The following is a 17,025-nucleotide window of genomic DNA, read 5'->3' as shown; positions in this document are numbered from 1 at the left end:
TTTTTTAAGCATGTTTTAACATTAGAGCCCATTGAAAGTAAAAGATTTATAAAGCAGTCAAAGAATTTATTAGACGAGTAAAATAATCAAAATATGAAAGTACCATATTTCAATAAAAAAAAAAAAAATTACCCTCCGATTAAATTATTTGTATAAATCATAATATATTTAATCACGGTGTCAATTAAATTATTTGTCTACTTTGTTGGAAACATAAAGCTTTTTTTTTCTAATCAATTAAATTAAAATGGCTATTTTCTGTAAATTTTTTTATTTATCAAATTATCAATATTTTATTTTATTTTAATAAATTTTTAAATCATAAATCTAAAAAGTATATGACACAACTCAGAATAGACGATGACTATTATTCAAGCAAAACATAGTTACTTTACCGTTAATTAATCTTAATTTAGCTACTTTGATCCATCCCCTATACCCATGTTTTATTCTTATATTCAAAATAAAGAATATCGATTTCGCTTGAATTTTTGTGAAAATGACGTACATTCTCTTCAAATTTAATCTTCTAATATTTCGTTTACTTTTATTTATTTATTGAAGAGTACCTATTTTCTTAACGAACCTTTTTATTGTGTACAATTTTATTCGCCATTTAATTTTTTTTTTTTTTTTTGTTGTAAGGTTTCATTTTTTTTTTGGTTATTGATCATCACGATTTTATTTAAAATAATGGCAAAATCGTCTCAAAATTTAAAATGAAAATATATTTATGAAAGGTTTGAAACATTGAGATATTCAGGAAACTAACTCCATATGTATGGTATCTGTGTAACTCTGGTCTAAATTTTCTTTTGATTTAAGAGGATAAAAATCCAATTATCAAATTGGGCTTGACATATTTGATGGGCCTTAATATTTACAAGCCTGAATCAGTGGCCCACGAGCCTAGGTCTTCTTCTTTTGATTTCCTTCTGGTCCATCCAAATCGCAAGGATATAAAGCCGCAAATTTTCTAGGGTTTGTGTTTTGTCTATCAGAGAACGACGACGAGGAGTTCTCAGCTGAACCAGAAGCCTTCGAAATGGGTAGAAGTGAGTTTCTCTCGGACTCTCCTAGCTTTACGTTTCTATAGGTTATCGATGATCTATCATTCGCCTGTGTTTTTAAGGAGAAAGAAAATGTAATCCCTATCGCTTGTTCGATTTTCGTCGAAAGTTTTTTGCAAATGATGTGTGTTTTTCAGTATCATTTTATCTGCTAGTTTTAAGCCTTGTTTGTCAATCGTTCAATCCATTGATTTTGTTATTCAGGACCTCGTATCGGTAAAAATTTATTGTATTGATTAGATGCTTAGGGTTAGAAACAATGCAATTTTGGATTTGGTATTATTCTGGAGTAGTATGCTTTAATTTCTTAAAGATATACAGGTTTGTTTTATTGCTTTTCGTGTTATATCCTCTCAAGCTGATACGTCTAGGGATTTAATTATCCTCGATCGATTTGTAGTTAAACCCAGCTTCAACTCTCTCGAATCTTAGTATGTGCTATAATGCAGTACATGTTATACTCCTTCAATTAATATTCAATGCCATTTGCTCAGGATTTCTCATTGTATGATTAACAATGGGTAGCCAAAATGTCGGTTAAGTTTTGTAGATGAAGTATTCGATTTATCCTATCTGATGTGTAGTTTATCGCTTAAGCCTCTTACATTTGAATCATATCAAAATCTTATCATCCTTTCATTATATCCAACGCCATTTGCTTAGGACCTCTCACAGCTAAATAATTCCACTAACCATAGCCTACGTGTAGCTTTATTAAGCCTCTTACATTATATCATACCATAACCTAGTAGTTTTGACAATTTTTTTTTGATATCTTCGTAGGACCTGCAAGATGTTACCGCCAGATCAAGAACAAGCCGTACCCGAAATCCCGGTTCTGCCGTGGTGTCCCTGACCCGAAGATCAGGATCTACGACGTGGGGATGAAGAAGAAGGGCGTGGACGAGTTCCCGTTCTGCGTCCACTTGGTCAGTTGGGAGAAGGAGAACGTGTCGTCGGAGGCGCTCGAGGCGGCCCGTATCGCCTGCAACAAGTACATGTCCAAGTTTGCCGGCAAAGACGCGTTCCACCTGAGGGTGCGGGTCCACCCGTTCCACGTGCTCCGAATCAACAAGATGCTCTCGTGCGCCGGAGCCGATAGGCTTCAGACCGGCATGAGGGGTGCGTTCGGAAAGCCCCAGGGTGTCTGTGCCCGGGTCAGCATCGGACAAGTTCTTCTCTCTGTTCGCTGCAAGGACAACAACAGCCACCACGCTCAGGAGGCTCTCCGTCGGGCCAAGTTCAAGTTCCCCGGTCGCCAAAAGATCATTGTCTCGAGGAAGTGGTAAGTGATTGACTGTGATTCTATGTTTGTTTTTTTTGTTTTGTTCGAATGTTTACGCTTTTTACGTTTTTGTTTTTGTTTGTGTGTTTAGGGGATTCACCAAGTTTGGCCGTACTGATTACCTGAAGTTGAAGTCTGAGAACAGAATTATGCCTGATGGTGTCAATGCTAAGGTACTTAGCTCGATGTGGGAGAATGTCCTGTGGAAAGCTTGAGTCTTTTTGGTGATTTTTGTTTTGGGCCCTTTTGACTGATGATTTTTTGTTTTTGTTTTCTGTGCAGCTTCTTGGATGCCATGGACCTTTGGCAAACCGTCAGCCCGGAAGAGCCTTCATTGATGCTGCTTAAGTATCTCCGTTGCTGTGTTCTTCCAAAATCTATTTTCATGCAGAAACGTTTAGAATTTTTCATGTTTTTTCTTTTTTCCGGTCGAACTAGTATTCGGGTTTTGTTATCTCAAATTATGTACTCTACCAACTCAGCTTCCGGTAGTTTTGTTCTTCTCAGTTTCTTACATCTATCTATAAGATTGAATGGATTTTTTTCCCTAAAATTTTGATCGTAATGTCATTATTCCCTCCCTGCAAGTATATTCGTGTTTTTGCTCGAAACCCAATAGGCCATGTTAAAATCTCAGTTAGACTTAGACCAAATTATGTATCTCAAATTTGGTCTTCTCAGTTTAGACCAAAGACAAGTGAACCTCGATACTCAACGAACAATACTGCGAGACCAATGTATGAATATTTCATGCAAGTATGGTTACATTTTGATTTGAAATCAAGTTCAGAGCAAAATAAGAAAGGAACTGAAATCAAGCCATATTTGTGTACACTACCCAAAACAATCGACCAAAGCATATTTAAGTCAGAAATTCAAAAGCTAGAATGAAAAATAGCAAAGAGAAAACAAATCAATCTTCTCAATCTGAACTAGTCTAGGTGTTTATTGGGCGTGTATTTCCCTAGAATCCCAAGAATCAAAATGTCAAGACCAAGGCTGATCCAAGGTCTCCTGAGACTCAATCACAACTACACCGCTCAAACCCTCAAAAAGCCACCACCGCTTTCCCGCTCCCACCATTCTCTACCACCCAACGGCTTCCGATCCTCCGATGCCGATCTCCGCCGCGCCTTGCCGTCCGGGCTCGGCCTCCGCTTCTTCTCCATCAAGGCCGGCGGAGGAGCGTCCAAGTCGAAGCTCGATCCCAGCGTCGTCAGGAAGGTGCTCCTCGAGAAGCCGGTCTCCGCCGCCGCGGCGGCGTTCGGGCGGTACCGCGCGGCGGTGGGGCTTCAGGTGGAGGCCTTCTTCCGCCGGAACTACCTCGTCCTGCTCGGCGTCGGAGGCGTGGTAGCCTGTGCCTTCCTGTGGAGAGTCATGTTCGGGATCGCAAATACCTTTATCGGATTCTCCGAGGGAATGGCCAAGTACGGATTCCTCGCTCTCTCCACCGCCATCGTCGCTTTCGCCGTCAGTCTCTCTCTCTCTCTCATCTCTTTCATTTTAGGTCTTGTTAGGTAATTGACTTTGGATACCGACTATTGTCTCGGTTCTCGAAACCTTAATCCCAACCTTGTATAGTGCGTACGAAACTAGTTCTCTGTTCTGAATTCTGTATAGTTACATACATGACCTGCATTGTAAACAGAGCTCGGTCTCTGATGAGGATCGAGCAAATGATCAAATCCACGTTCGAATCAATGTTTGCACTATAGCTTCGTGAAACCATAGTTTTTTGTTCAAGCCTCTCGGAGATAAGATGTGACTAACTACTACGTGGATCTGATATCATGGTGTGTTGTTTTTGTTTTTCTGAGATAGGGTCTATATGTGCGGTCGAAGTTCACGATTAACCCGGACAGAGTTTACAGAATCGCGATGAGGAAGCTCAACACTTCGGCCGGGATTCTCGAAGTTATGGGGGCCCCACTTTCGGGGTCCGATCTGAGAGCGTACGTGATGTCCGGTGGCGGTCTTACTCTCAAGAATTTCAAGCCCAGATTCGGAAGCAAGCGTTGCTTTCTCATCTTCCCTATTCGGGGTTCCGAGAGAAAAGGTCTCGTTAGCGTCGAAGTAAAGAAGAAAAAAGGGCAGGTTTGTTCTCTTCTCGCCTCCACTTTGGGCTTGTACATAATTTGTAAAAAACAAAAGAAAAATCATAATATTGCAACTAAAAGGGAATGATGTCTCAAGAAATTGGGCTTAGAAGTTTTATTCAGTATCGTTATGTCTTTTTTCAACATCTGATTTCTGTGCCTTTCTGGTGGATGATAAATAGTAGCTTCCGATTGGTCTTGAGCTAGCAGCTAGGATTGCAGATAAATGAAAACCGATTTTTTTTTTTTTTTTTTTTTTTTTTTTTTTTTTTTTTTTTATTGAATGTTTTGGCTCATTTATTAATCGGCCTTCACAAGAAAGAATGAAATTTTGTAGCCTTTATGTACACCCGTTAACAATCATATTCTAAGGATAAGCCTGCGTTGGTCTACTTGAACTCAAGCCCAAATCAAAACACGAAACAGATATCAGGTCTTCTGATATGATCTTGGGTTAGAATTCGACGTTCTACTATTGGATAGTTCTCTTCAAGATAGTCCAAAATCCTAAAATAGAAAAATTAGATAAGAGAAATAGAAGAATAGAGAGAGAAAGTAGTTAATCTTTCAATTCTTCTGTATTCGTAAGGAAGTATTGGTAAACCCGTCGAACTAACACATGAAGAATATTCTAAAATAAAATGGAATAAGGTGTAGCATCTTCACACGAAAATAGTAAACTTGCTACTATTTAACTGTTAAAACTTAAATCAAGCAAGGGCAATGATATGTATTTTAAATGCAGTACGATATGAAACTACTAGCGGTTGACATCCCAATGGCATCGGGACCAGACCAGAGACTATTTCTCATCGGAGACGAAGATGAGTACAAGGTCGGCGGTGGCCTAATTTCCGAGCTGAGAGATCCGGTGGTGAGAGCAATGTCCGCAGCCAAAGAATTCGACGAGCTCGACCAAATCGAAGAAGAAGAGGACGCCGAAAGAGAAATCCAAGAGGCAGAGAGGAAGAACCGCGAACAAGCCGAGAAGCTTGAGAAAGATGCCCAATAACGATTGACTTCGCTCCTGCGTAAGAACATATATATATATATATATATATATATATATATATATATATATATATATATATATAATTTCTCATATTGCGTGATATTCTGACTTAACTCGTATGCTTTTTGTTGACGAGAATCGCTAACCATTGTCCGGGTTTTTCTTGGTTTTTCAGATAAAAAAAATCTCCTTGCTTTTGTTTAGCGCTGCAAGGATTTTGTGTTTCCCTTCTCTTGTCCAACAATTAAGTCGTGTAAGAATTCCCAACACAGTGAAAAAGCTGTGATGAAATAAAGTTCATTGTTGAAGATTAACATGATTGACATGATTTCATACTCCGTTGTTTTTGTATGTCTCCCTTTAAGCAGTTGTACTTTCATTACAATTTTGCAAAAATGAAAAGAAAAATAAATTCTTGTTGTTTAACATCAAGTATCGTCATACTTGTTTTTAGCTTGTTATCCCACGCTATCGATTTCTAATTCTCATTGTGAAAAAAGGGTTATATCTTAATATAAATTTTATTTTAAAGTGTCATTTTCATTTTTATTTTTATTTTGTTTTGCTTTGTTTTATAGTTGCATTTTCATGCTCTTACAAAAAAAGGACAGTAAAACTGAGTTTTTTTATTCTAACATTCACACATATAGAGGGTACAATTGAATGGACATTTGAGGGTGAATTGAGTTTGTTTGAGCTGGCCATAACATTCACACATATAGAGGGTGCCGAATAGCTTTATTCTAAGTATTGAGAAAAGATTTTCGGCACGATTCACGATCCGAAAACGATCCACTCACGGATTGACACGTGGATGTTCAGTGCCACGTGTCAATCCGTGAGTGGATCGTTTCGGATCGTGAACCGTGCCGAATAACTTTACTCTAAGTATTGGGAAAAGATTTTCGGTACGATTCACGATCCGAAAACGATCCACTCACGGATTGAAACGTGGATGTTCAGTGCCACGTGTCAATCCGTGAGTGGATCGTGAACCGTGTCGAATAGCTTTACTCTAAGTATTGGGAAAAGATTTTCGGCACGATTCACGATCCGAAAACGATCCACTCACGGATTGACACGTGGATGTTCAGTGCCACGTGTCAATCCGTGAGTGGATCGTTTCGGATCGTGAACCGTGCCGAATAGCTTTACTCTAAGTATTGGGAAAAGATTTTCGGCACGATTCACGATCCGAAAACGATCCACTCACGGATTGACACGTGGATGTTCAGTGCCACGTGTCAATCCGTGAGTGGATCGTTTCGGATCGTGAACCGTGCCGAATAGCTTCACTCTAAGTATTGGGAAAAGATTTTCGGCACGATTCACGATCCGAAAACGATCCACTCACGGATTGACACGTGGATGTTCAGTGCCACGTGTCAATCCGTGAGTGGATCGTTTCGGATCGTGAACCGTGCCGAATAGCTTTACTCTTAAGTATTAGCCCATCAAAGCCACATTTGGTCACAAAACTGAGTTATCCACCCGCGTTTTTTTTTCTTCTCTAATCATGTCTTTGAGTAAACGACATCTTAACACCGAAGACACAACATAATATATGCCATTGTCGTCACAAGTTGTGAGTCATAACGCAATTCTTTTACTAAAAAGAGAGATGATTACTTCATTGTTAAGTTCTTTTTTATTTGGTACTTTATAATCCTTGGATTTTGTAAGAACGACCCCACCATGTGATGGTTAAAGATCTTTAGTGAAGTCAAAACAAGGAAATAATCAACACTAACTTTATCTTCCCCTGTTTTAATGAATGTTTTCCTTTTTTTGCCGCATTATTATTTCTATACATTTTTTTTTGAAATATTATTTCTATTCATAAATTTGGAACTTCTATACTATTTAGAGCGATGCATTTTTTGAAAATGCAAAAAAAAAAAAAAAAGATGACATTGAAACCCAAATACAGGTAAAATTAGATGTAGCAGTTGGAAAGAGAACCACCATGTAATAATTCATATATTTTTACCAACGGTTTCTTACAATAATTCCTCTTAAAACAACAATTATATAACCAAATAAAGTTGCAACAGTTATCAATCTTCTAGGCTGAGCAAAATGCTCAGATAATGGTACGTTTGCCGACACTTTTGTTCACACTTTAAAGACCAAACATGCCTTTTTCTTCCTACTTTCTCTACCATATTTACAGTCATAGTGATAATCATGTTAACATAGACTATAGACTAGATTACAACATGATCTCATCAAAGATTTGCGAAGTAGTATTAGTAAAGCATTGAATTTGTTTGTATAATTTTATTTCTTTTTTTTTAAATCCTTTTATCTCTTGGCACTTTCAACAAGAACCTGATGCTATTATTGTTGCTTAATGTTGTCTTGGGTCTACAAACAAAGTTCACTCTACGGAATTATGTCATCTTTCCTTTTGGCACTCAACTTTACACATGAAAGTTGTTCTTAACACAAAAATCTTCTTTCCCTACAGTACTAAAACAAAACTCTTGAAAATGTTAATACATCTCTGCTTGTAAATATAACTTATATAAGTACATAAAACACTTAAAGCTGCCAACTTAAAGATTTCTATTGTATTTATTGGAGATTTTGTTTTTCACTTATATTTTTCAGTCAGACGTTGTTCAAAGTTGTTTCACAATCAGAAAGAAATGGATGCTTTGGGGGTTCAGTCTTTCAGCAGCTACAAGCTACTTTTTATTTTATTTTATTTGCATTATGCTATTTTTAACTGTGCTTGCTTGCTTCCCTTTACTGCTTTTACACATTTGCCCTTAGGTTTTTTGTTTTAATTAGTTTAAGCTGATTATTATTATTATTATTATTTTTTTTTGCAGTTCAATGTTTGCATGGTCTTTAGCAGAAATTTGTCCCACTAAAATTCCCTCTTTTTTAAAAGAGCAAAATCCCAACTTTACCTTTTCCTTTAAATGAGAGCATTCTTTCTTGGATTCTTTTATATCTCGCCACCACTCTTTTCCTTATTCCTTTTCCACTAATTTTATAATATATCGCCGGTGGTTAACAAACCTTTAAGTACTATTTTTATTTTCCATGTTTGAAAAAGAAATGAACTTTAGTTTTGGCGATTAAGTTCCTCTTTCGATAATGGAGTTGCTTTTCTTCCTCCTCCATGTTTCTTTTTGGATAAAAGTAGAGTAAGTGCACTTTTTCTTTTCCGATGCCACAAAAAAGCTAGCAAGACAATCCATATTCTTTACCATGTTTAATATTATGAAAACCGTTAATTATTGAAATGAAACCCCAGATCTCACTTATATCCCACAACAAAAAATAACACCAAAGAAGAGATTCCTTTTTAAGTGTTAGTCACAAGTGATCACTTGACAAATGACTAATTTTGTGTTGTCTTTCATTTCATCCATAAAAACTAGCCACCTGAGCTAACTTATGTTTCTTTGTTGAACCCAAAAAAAAAAAAAATGAAGAGCTCATCCATAATTTCACTCCCTTTCCTAACACTCTTCACACTACTCTCAGTCTCAACTTTGGGTGAGCTAAACTCTGACAAACAAGCTCTTCTTGACTTCTCATCCTCAATCTTTCACTCCAAGAGACTCAACTGGAACGCCTCAACCCCGGTCTGCTCTTCGTGGATCGGAATAACTTGCGACGCAAGCAAAACCCGAGTGGTTTCAATCCGTCTACCGGCGATCGGGCTCGCCGGAAACCTCCCACCAAACACCATATCAAAGCTCAGTTCCCTGAGAGTCCTGAGCCTCAGGTCAAACTTCCTCACCGGAGACATTCCTTCCGACATTCCCTCCATCCCATCTCTGGAGCTTCTCTTCCTTCAACTCAACAACTTCTCCGGCGAAATCCCTGATTCTCTCTCCCACCGCCTCGCCGTGCTGGACTTGTCCTCGAACTCCCTCTCCGGCGATATTCCCGCCGGAATTCAAAACCTGACTCGCCTCGCGAAGCTGAATCTCCAGAGCAACCGAATCTCCGGCGCCATCCCGGCCGGCCTGACAAACATCCCGAGGCTAAACCTCCTGAACTTGAGCTACAACGACCTCAACGGCTATATTCCAATCTCCCTCCAAAACAAATTCCCTCCCTCCTCATTCGCCGGAAACAATCTAGAAACCACTCTCTCTCCTCATATGCACTCGAAAAAACCGGAGAAAAAGCACAGCGCAGACTCGATCATCGCGGTGGCCATAGGCTGCGCCGCGGCAATCTTCCTCGTCACGCTCGTCGCTTTCTTGTGCCTCCTGAGAAAGCGTTCGCGGCGCCTTGCCGCGCAAGAAAAGCCCAGCTCGGCCACGACAGCAAAGTATCACAACAACGACAAAAGCAACGACAATAGCAACAGCAACAGCAACAACAGAAACAGCGAGGACAACACGAAGGAGTTCGGGAGCGGGGTCCACGGGGCGGGGAGGAACAAGCTGTCGTTCTTGGGGGGTTGCGGTTACAGCTTCGACTTGGAGGATCTTCTGAGGGCTTCGGCGGAGATCCTGGGGAAGGGTCACGTGGGGACCACGTACAAGGCGGTGCTGGACGAGGGAGCCACCACGGTGGTGGTGAAGCGGCTCCGGGAAGTTGTCGCCGGAAAGAGGGAGTTTCAGGACCAGATGGGGGCCGTCGCCGGAGTCGGGGACCACCCCAACGTGGTGGCGCTCAGGGCTTATTACTACTCCAAGGACGAGAAGCTTTTGGTCAATGATTACTATCCCGCCGGTAGCTTGTTCGCCCAATTACACGGTATGCTTTATTCCTTGTGCATTTCTGACTTTCTGGTTAGTTTTTCCGATGGCTCGAGCCTGGAATGTGGTTCCAAATTATCATTATTGAGCCCGGTTTCAGCACTGACCGGCATCAGTAAGCCATATTTCTGTCATAAAATAATTATAAACTTCTGAACTTCTCTAAAATTTCCAAATACTCAAAAAAAAGTTCCCGAATCATCAGAATCCGCGTCGCCTGTACATTTTTTTTTTACGAAAATATTGCTCTTCATCACCGCACCGGTGACAATAATAAAGATGAGCCCCCGGACTCATCTGTATTAGTGTCATTAGTAATGACACATTAGTACAAGTAATGAACATTAGTGTTCATGTTTTTTATATCAAAATTTTAAATCCCCTGTAAAACAGACTGTTTGTAGTTTTATAGTGCACAACTATTATCCTTGATTTACATAAGTCTCTTGCAATTTCAATGCTGGAACATAAGAACACATCGTGACATAGACATTGTTTGTTTGTTACAGGATTCAAGGGATCAGACAGAGCCCCGGTGGACTGGGAATCGAGAGTGAAGATCTCTCTCGACGCAGCCCGAGGGATCGCACACATCCACTCGTCGTCGTCTTCGATCATCCACGGCAACATCAAGTCCGCAAACGTCCTCCTCTCCGCCGACCACCGCGCCTCGGTCTCCGATTTCGGCCTCTCCCCTCTCACAGCCCCTATTCCTCCTCCTCTGCCGCACCGCCACCACCACTCCCTCGGCTACTGGGCACCGGAGGCCGCCGCCGACCCGCGGAGGCTCACCCAGAACTCCGACGTCTACTCCTTCGGCGTCCTCCTCCTCGAGATTCTCACCGGCAAGTCCCCGCTCGCCGCAGACTTGCCCAGGTATGTTCATGAGTTATTTCAAAAGTATGACAACAAATGTCATGAAAAAAACTATATTTAATGACAAAGATGTCAAAAAAAAAAAAAAACCAGTTTTAATGACAGTTACAATCTTCTTAATGGAAAAAATCTTGCAATTAGTCGTATTTTCAAAATAATTCTATTTTTGAATGCATTTTTTTTTTACTATTATTTATATTTTTTTTCCTTTTGATTTACATTAAAATTGCAAATTAGCTCCCTTCGATCATGAATTATTTCAAAAGCATGACTAATTGGTAGAATTTTTCCCATACTATGACTGAAAAAAAAATAGGGTTAAGTGGTTATATAATCATATGAAACGTTGGAAATTTCTAAATAGCCAACGTTTCGTTAATTTTTGATAAATAGTTACGTAGATTTATTTACGCATAGTAAATTTCTAGTAAATATGTGTAAATAACGTTAGGTACATCATATTTTTGGCTATTTACGAAACATTTATGGTTACATACGAAAAATTTAAAAAAACGTTGGCTAAAATGTAAATGTTTATGTTTTTGTGGCTTATATCGCTAAATATTTGAAAAAAAAAATATCATGAAAAACTACATTTTATGACAAGATGTCACAAAAAAAAAACTTATTTTTAAAGAAAATAAGTCTTAAAAGTGGATAATGGAAAAAAAATCTTATATTTTTTACTATTTATTTATTTTGTTCTTTTAATCTACTTTTAAAAAATTACAAATTAGCCCTCTCTGATAACGGAGTCTGGTTGTATTCCTCGTAGGTGGGTGAGGTCCGTGGTGAGGGAGGAATGGACCTCCGAGGTGTTCGATGTCGAGATTCTCAGGCATCGCCACGTGGAGGAAGAGATGGTTCAGATGCTTCAGATCGGGCTTGCTTGCGCCGCAAGGTCGCCGGATTCGCGGCCGACCATGGAAGACGTCGTTGGGATGATTCGGGAACTGGGCGGCGCCGATGCCGGATCCGACCTCAAGAGCAGCGCTAGGCCGTCTTCCTCTGCTGATCACTCTGATGATAATTCCAATGCTCAAACTCAAACGCCCTGAAAAAAAAAAAAAAAAAAAAAAAAAACATGTATTTTTGATCATATGATAATACATGTATTTTTTTTTTTTTTTCAAATAATTCTGAAGTGTTAGTTTGATCATATGATAAATTGGTCGGTTTTAGTGCGTTTCTTCTCATTTTTTTATAAGGCGGACTTGGAAAATATTTGAAGTTTTCAATTTTACTTGATTATTTATTGTTTAGTACATCTTGCCAACATTGTTATTTATTGGGTTCATTAGGTATATAGCCATATTTACACTTTCACATAGCTATATAGTCAACCTTTCATAAATATTACGTAAATGACAACGTCCATGTATTTACACGCGTAAATTGACGTAAATATCCCACTCTTTTATTTTAATGAAAGGGCTACCAGAAATGACACGTTATGTTTGTGGTCATTTATTTATTATTTACGAAAGGTTGGTTATATAGCAATTTGAAAGTGTATATATGCCTAGTTATCTAATTATTTGTTATTATAATAATTATTATTATTATTATTTTTTTTAAATTGCTGAGAGAATTGCGTTTAAGGTAAGACACCAAGACTTGAATTGCGCTTCTTTCTGCTGGAAATCTGCCAAATATAGTAAGGTTCATATCAGGGAACTAAAACAACAAATGTATTTTGAACATATACAGGAGATAAAATTTGTAAATTTATGTCCGCAAATATTGCAACATTGCCAGTCAATTTTAGATTCCCTCGAATTATCCAGTCATTCGTCAGGCCAATACTGAGTTCTAATTTATCATCATCATTTCTTTGTTCTTGCTTCCCCCTAGTAATATTAGTATTTCTTTAAATCTCCATTCTCAAACAAATTGTTATCAAATTTTTTGTTGATGCAAACAATTAATTGACAAGAATTCAGAAAGTTCCACAGTAATATTTTTTGTTTCCCCTTTGAGGCAAGTTCTAGAATTTTGTTTGCCAAAGTTTTTCAGATTTGGACACTGATCAAATGGGAAATTGTTGGATTAAGGTAACGTCTATTTTATTCCTATCCTAAAATTGATGGAACATATGTTGATATGAATCCCTATGTTGTTGGTAATGAAAATGTTGAAGGTTGTTGTAGTACTTCGGAGATATGGCGAATTACGATGACTATGCCGAATTCGAGCTCGCCAGTGGAAAGGTACAGCTCGTCAATACGATGGAAAGCTGGGAGGCTAAGCTATCCGAAGCAACCAGAGATGGCAAATTTGTGAGGGTTTTTATTTTTTATTTATTTTATTTTTTAGCATACGTTCACGCTAACGATACAAAAATAACGGTTTGTCAAATGCGCCAAATCGTGAAAATTGCGCGGTAACTTTGTTACAAAATTCTGCCAAGCAAAACCTTTGTGTGACAGAATTTTGTCGCGCCATTATTTTAAGATTCTCTTATTCTATTACTTTAAATAATAGAAGAGCTAGACATTTAATTCATTTGGAACCAACCCCATGCTAAATTTCTAGTCTAATCATACAAAAACATATCAATTAAGACAACATTTATGCGTTAAATTTTGAGAAATCTAGACAAAAGCTGAGTTATATTTTTAATATTTTGATTAAGTAAGGGTAACCCTTGAGCTATTTCGAATCGTTTTTCTATAATAATATAAATATAACTAAAATTAATTTGAAAAATGCATAAACTATTTATATAAAAGGAGTATATAAAATGAAAAAAGTAGCCATATAAATGTAGATATACATGCAGACATGTTTACTTATGGTAAAATGTAAAATTAATTATAGCTACTAATTACGTGACAAACACACAGCTTGTGGCGAATTTCAGTGCACCGTGGTGTAATCCGTGTCAAAGTATAAAAAATACGTACGTTGAAATAGCCGACAAATATCCCTCCATCTTGTTCCTCACCGTCGACGTCGACGATCTCGGCGTAAGATATCAAAATCCTCTTTTTAAATAAATTACTTGGACTGCAAGTTTTGAGATATGTTTTTTCGTTGGTTGGCTCAGGAGCTGTGTAGCGAATGGGGTATCAAAGCCACTCCGACATTCTTCTTCATAAAAGAAGGCCAAACCATCGACAAGCTCGTCGGCGCCAACAAGGAAGATCTTGTTAAGAAAACAGCCGATCTTGAAACCCCAACATCGATTTGAATAATTATTTTTTCTTTCATTTTGTTACATATATTTTGTAAATTCGAATTTTGTCGTCTTGAGTGTCTCTCGTAGAGGAGAAACGTTGAGAATTGCTAGAGTAATTAAGCGAAAATAATGTTGCTTTGATTAGTTTAGAACTTTAGATTATACCAATAATTCTAGTGATTAAGGGTGTTTTAGTTAAATAGCTCATTAAAAGTAATAAATTTGTAAAATAGTTGAAATTTGTCCAAAAAATTATTAAAATAGCCAAAATATTGAAACTTGTGTTTATTTTCCAAGTGAATGAACGTGTGTTTTAATTACTCTTTCTCACTTCTCAAATGGAACTTTAAATTTGTAGGCACGTTCATATCAAATCTCTTGTGATTGCAAAGCAATTTGAACATCTTGTTGTGAGACTCTAAGATCGGCTTGTTTAGTTTACAACAACTGATTCATAGAGTATGTACAAAACAAGCTCATAGTCGGTGATATAAGATCCGGCTGAGTCAAGATTATTGACGATGTTTTTTCATCTTAAAAATGAATCCTTAATTGAAGAATTTCCTTTCTTTTGAGCAAAAATCGTAGTTGCATTATGCGAGCTCGAGAGTTTGTATGAGACGAGGCGACGATAGTTTACCAGACTTCGGCTGAGCTTCGTTATCGATTTATTTATTTGACCTTACATGGCCCCTTGTCAAAATAAAGTAAAAAAAAGGAATTCTAATTTACATTGAATTATACTAATATAATATAAGGGGGAATTACCCTAGCTTGCACATTTTAATCTTTTTTTTTAGAATAGATTTTTTGATCATATGATTTTTAGAATAGATCACTTCTTATTGTTTTTATTCCCTGAAAATCTCAATTATACTGTTTTTCTAAATAGATTGCTTCTCATTCATTGTCCGAGAGTATCTCAGTCTTAAAGTTTCTTTCTTAATATAGCTCAACTGATATTTAGCTTTTTCGTACTTTTCTTAGTTATTCAAATATTATACTAGAAATTTAAGATAGCAATTTAAACGAGCTATATATCTTTGGTAGAAATTATATGTATGACTTTGTTTCCAAACTTAATTCCTTATTTGGTAGTTTTACTTGATTTCCCTACGTGTGATCTTAACGCCAAGATTTAATCTGTAATTAGAAAGCCGAATTCAAGTATACCAGAGCTTTTTTTTTTTTTTTTTTTGAGCAAACCAGAGCTTATTTATATATGCAAATGTAGTTGGTTCACATACAACACACACAGATAAACTCACTTTCACTCTCTCGTCTTTGGGGATGTCGTTTGAAAAAAATGTCATTTTTGGTAGAATGTCGTATTCCAAATATGTCATTTTTGTTGGATGTCGTTTATCAAAGCACGTCGTTTTCGGTTATATGTCGTTTGCGAAAAATGTCGGTTTTGGTGGGATGTCGTTTGTCAAATATGTCGTTTTTTGATGGGATGTCGTTTCTTAAATATGTTGTTTTTGGGGGATCTCGTTTCTTGAATATGTCGTTTGTCAAAATGTTTTCAAATATGTCGTTTAGTAAATGTATTTTTCTGTTTCCCGTCGTTTTTGTCGACCTTCATTATCTTTCATTTGGTGCCTCGTTTTTTAATCTTTATTGTTGTCGACCCGATCCGAGCCGAGCGAAATGGTCCGCCGAAAAGCCTCTTTCCATCGCGAATTCAAAGGAGACTATATCGATCTCTCTTCTCATCCTTAACTGATCAAACTCTTACAGAAACAAGGTCAGAATTCGATAATTAAAATTAAAACATTGATTCGCGGTCGGTGTAGAATCGATTTATTGTCTTCTAGAAATATCCGAAACTAGTGTGTGTTTGGACGGAGCATGGAAAATAGGATGAAATAATTTTAGGTAATATTGTATTTTCTGGTATGAGAAAGTTTAAGGGTACGTATAATGTATAACTAAACGTGAAAAATGATGATTCAAACAAATTTGCACATTTGTGGTCTTAGATTTTTTATTTTCCTTCTCTCTCTCGTGTTTCTTCGAATTCAGCTTTTCTTTCAAATTGTCATATTCCATCGTAAAATTCGAGTTACAAACAGTCTCATAGATTCAGGTACACCATTGATGGACTATCGTAGTTTCTTGTGTAGGTGATAATCAGGTTCTTTTCGCGGACAGAGTGTTGAAGTTTTCGGAGAATCGCTCTCCAGGCCGTTGAGAAGATGTGTTTGAGCGACTGAGCGACGATTTTTATAAGAATAATCGGTTCCGAACCAAGACAATGTTTTGCAATTTTTTAGCGGGAAAAGACACGAGGAAGATAGCCGTTAAAATGTTCTTATTTATATTTCTATATTTCTTCTTTCCTTTGAATTTCATACTGTAAAACAATGATACTGATACACATCAACATCTGTCGTTATTAATTACACTAAAACGAATGTCGTTTTTTCTTCTAATTCACTATATACGAGCAAATTAAGATAGCAATTTAAACGAGCTATATATAATCTTTGGTAGAAACTATATGTATGACTTTTATTTCTTAATTATTCATATAGCTCAACTGATATTTAGCTTTTTCGTACTTTCTTAATTATTCAAAAATTATATTAGAAATTTAAGATAGCAATTTAAACGAGCTATATATCTTTGGTATAAACTATATGTATGACTTTTTTTTTCCAAACTTAATTCCTTATTTGGTATTTATTTTATTCCAGAAATACGTAGTTTTTTTTACATCAGTTCCTTATTTTTTTTAGTTTTACTTGATTTTCCTACGCGTGATCTTAA

The 17,025-nt window shown here is 37.3% G+C and overlaps 3 protein-coding genes and 1 pseudogene across 4 annotated transcripts; all 4 read left to right on the top strand.

Annotated features, from left to right (window-relative positions):
- The first annotated feature begins 928 nt into the window (after positions 1-928).
- LOC149379788 (large ribosomal subunit protein uL16) lies at positions 929-2,908 on the top strand. The gene is made up of 4 exons (XM_089603588.1): positions 929-1,055; positions 1,854-2,355; positions 2,447-2,528; positions 2,638-2,908. Exons 1-4 carry the CDS (start codon positions 1,046-1,048, stop codon positions 2,701-2,703), a joined length of 660 nt encoding a protein of 219 aa, XP_089459714.1. The 5' UTR covers positions 929-1,045; the 3' UTR covers positions 2,704-2,908.
- A 287-nt stretch (positions 2,909-3,195) lies between these two features.
- Positions 3,196-8,192, top strand: LOC149379787 (uncharacterized). Of its 2 annotated transcripts, XR_016294204.1 has the most exons (5): positions 3,196-3,825; positions 4,177-4,449; positions 5,197-5,482; positions 5,639-5,716; positions 8,077-8,192. XR_016294204.1 is itself a non-coding variant. In XM_089603587.1 (4 exons), the coding sequence occupies exons 1-3, from the start codon at positions 3,340-3,342 to the stop codon at positions 5,461-5,463; spliced, it is 1,026 nt and encodes a 341-aa protein (XP_089459713.1). In that variant the 5' UTR covers positions 3,198-3,339; the 3' UTR covers positions 5,464-5,482; positions 5,639-6,000. The 2 variants fall into 2 exon arrangements, 1 of the variants encoding a protein (XP_089459713.1); XM_089603587.1 differs by lacking the exon at positions 8,077-8,192 and having other exon boundaries at positions 3,198-3,825; positions 5,639-6,000.
- A 286-nt stretch (positions 8,193-8,478) lies between these two features.
- Positions 8,479-12,334, top strand: RUL1 (Leucine-rich repeat protein kinase family protein). The gene is made up of 3 exons (XM_089603586.1): positions 8,479-10,194; positions 10,706-11,072; positions 11,848-12,334. Exons 1-3 carry the CDS (start codon positions 8,907-8,909, stop codon positions 12,128-12,130), a joined length of 1,938 nt encoding a protein of 645 aa, XP_089459712.1. The 5' UTR covers positions 8,479-8,906; the 3' UTR covers positions 12,131-12,334.
- A 900-nt stretch (positions 12,335-13,234) lies between these two features.
- LOC149379785 (thioredoxin H-type pseudogene) lies at positions 13,235-14,265 on the top strand (annotated as a pseudogene).
- The last annotated feature ends 2,760 nt before the right edge of the window (positions 14,266-17,025 follow it).

This window comes from Urtica dioica, chromosome 12, assembly GCF_054948205.1.
Source record: "Urtica dioica subsp. dioica isolate 48M chromosome 12, U.dioica_male_clone48M_v1_H2, whole genome shotgun sequence".
NCBI classification, from domain to species: domain Eukaryota; kingdom Viridiplantae; phylum Streptophyta; class Magnoliopsida; order Rosales; family Urticaceae; genus Urtica; species Urtica dioica.
This window is presented reverse-complemented; position numbering and strand designations above follow the sequence as displayed.

Coding starts and splice junctions, on each gene's coding strand:
- LOC149379788 (XM_089603588.1), top strand. Junction 2,356..2,446: donor ATCATTGTCTCGAGGAAGTG/GTAAGTGATTGA, acceptor TTGTGTGTTTAG/GGGATTCACCAAGTTTGGCC. Junction 2,529..2,637: donor CTGATGGTGTCAATGCTAAG/GTACTTAGCTCG, acceptor TTTTCTGTGCAG/CTTCTTGGATGCCATGGACC.
- RUL1 (XM_089603586.1), top strand. CDS start 8,907: ATGAAGAGCTCATCCATAATTTCACTCCCTTTCCTAACACTCTTCACA. Junction 10,195..10,705: donor CTTGTTCGCCCAATTACACG/GTATGCTTTATT, acceptor TGTTTGTTACAG/GATTCAAGGGATCAGACAGA. Junction 11,073..11,847: donor CTCGCCGCAGACTTGCCCAG/GTATGTTCATGA, acceptor TATTCCTCGTAG/GTGGGTGAGGTCCGTGGTGA.
- LOC149379787 (XM_089603587.1), top strand. CDS start 3,340: ATGTCAAGACCAAGGCTGATCCAAGGTCTCCTGAGACTCAATCACAAC. Junction 3,826..4,176: donor CCGCCATCGTCGCTTTCGCC/GTCAGTCTCTCT, acceptor TTTCTGAGATAG/GGTCTATATGTGCGGTCGAA. Junction 4,450..5,196: donor TAAAGAAGAAAAAAGGGCAG/GTTTGTTCTCTT, acceptor TTTTAAATGCAG/TACGATATGAAACTACTAGC.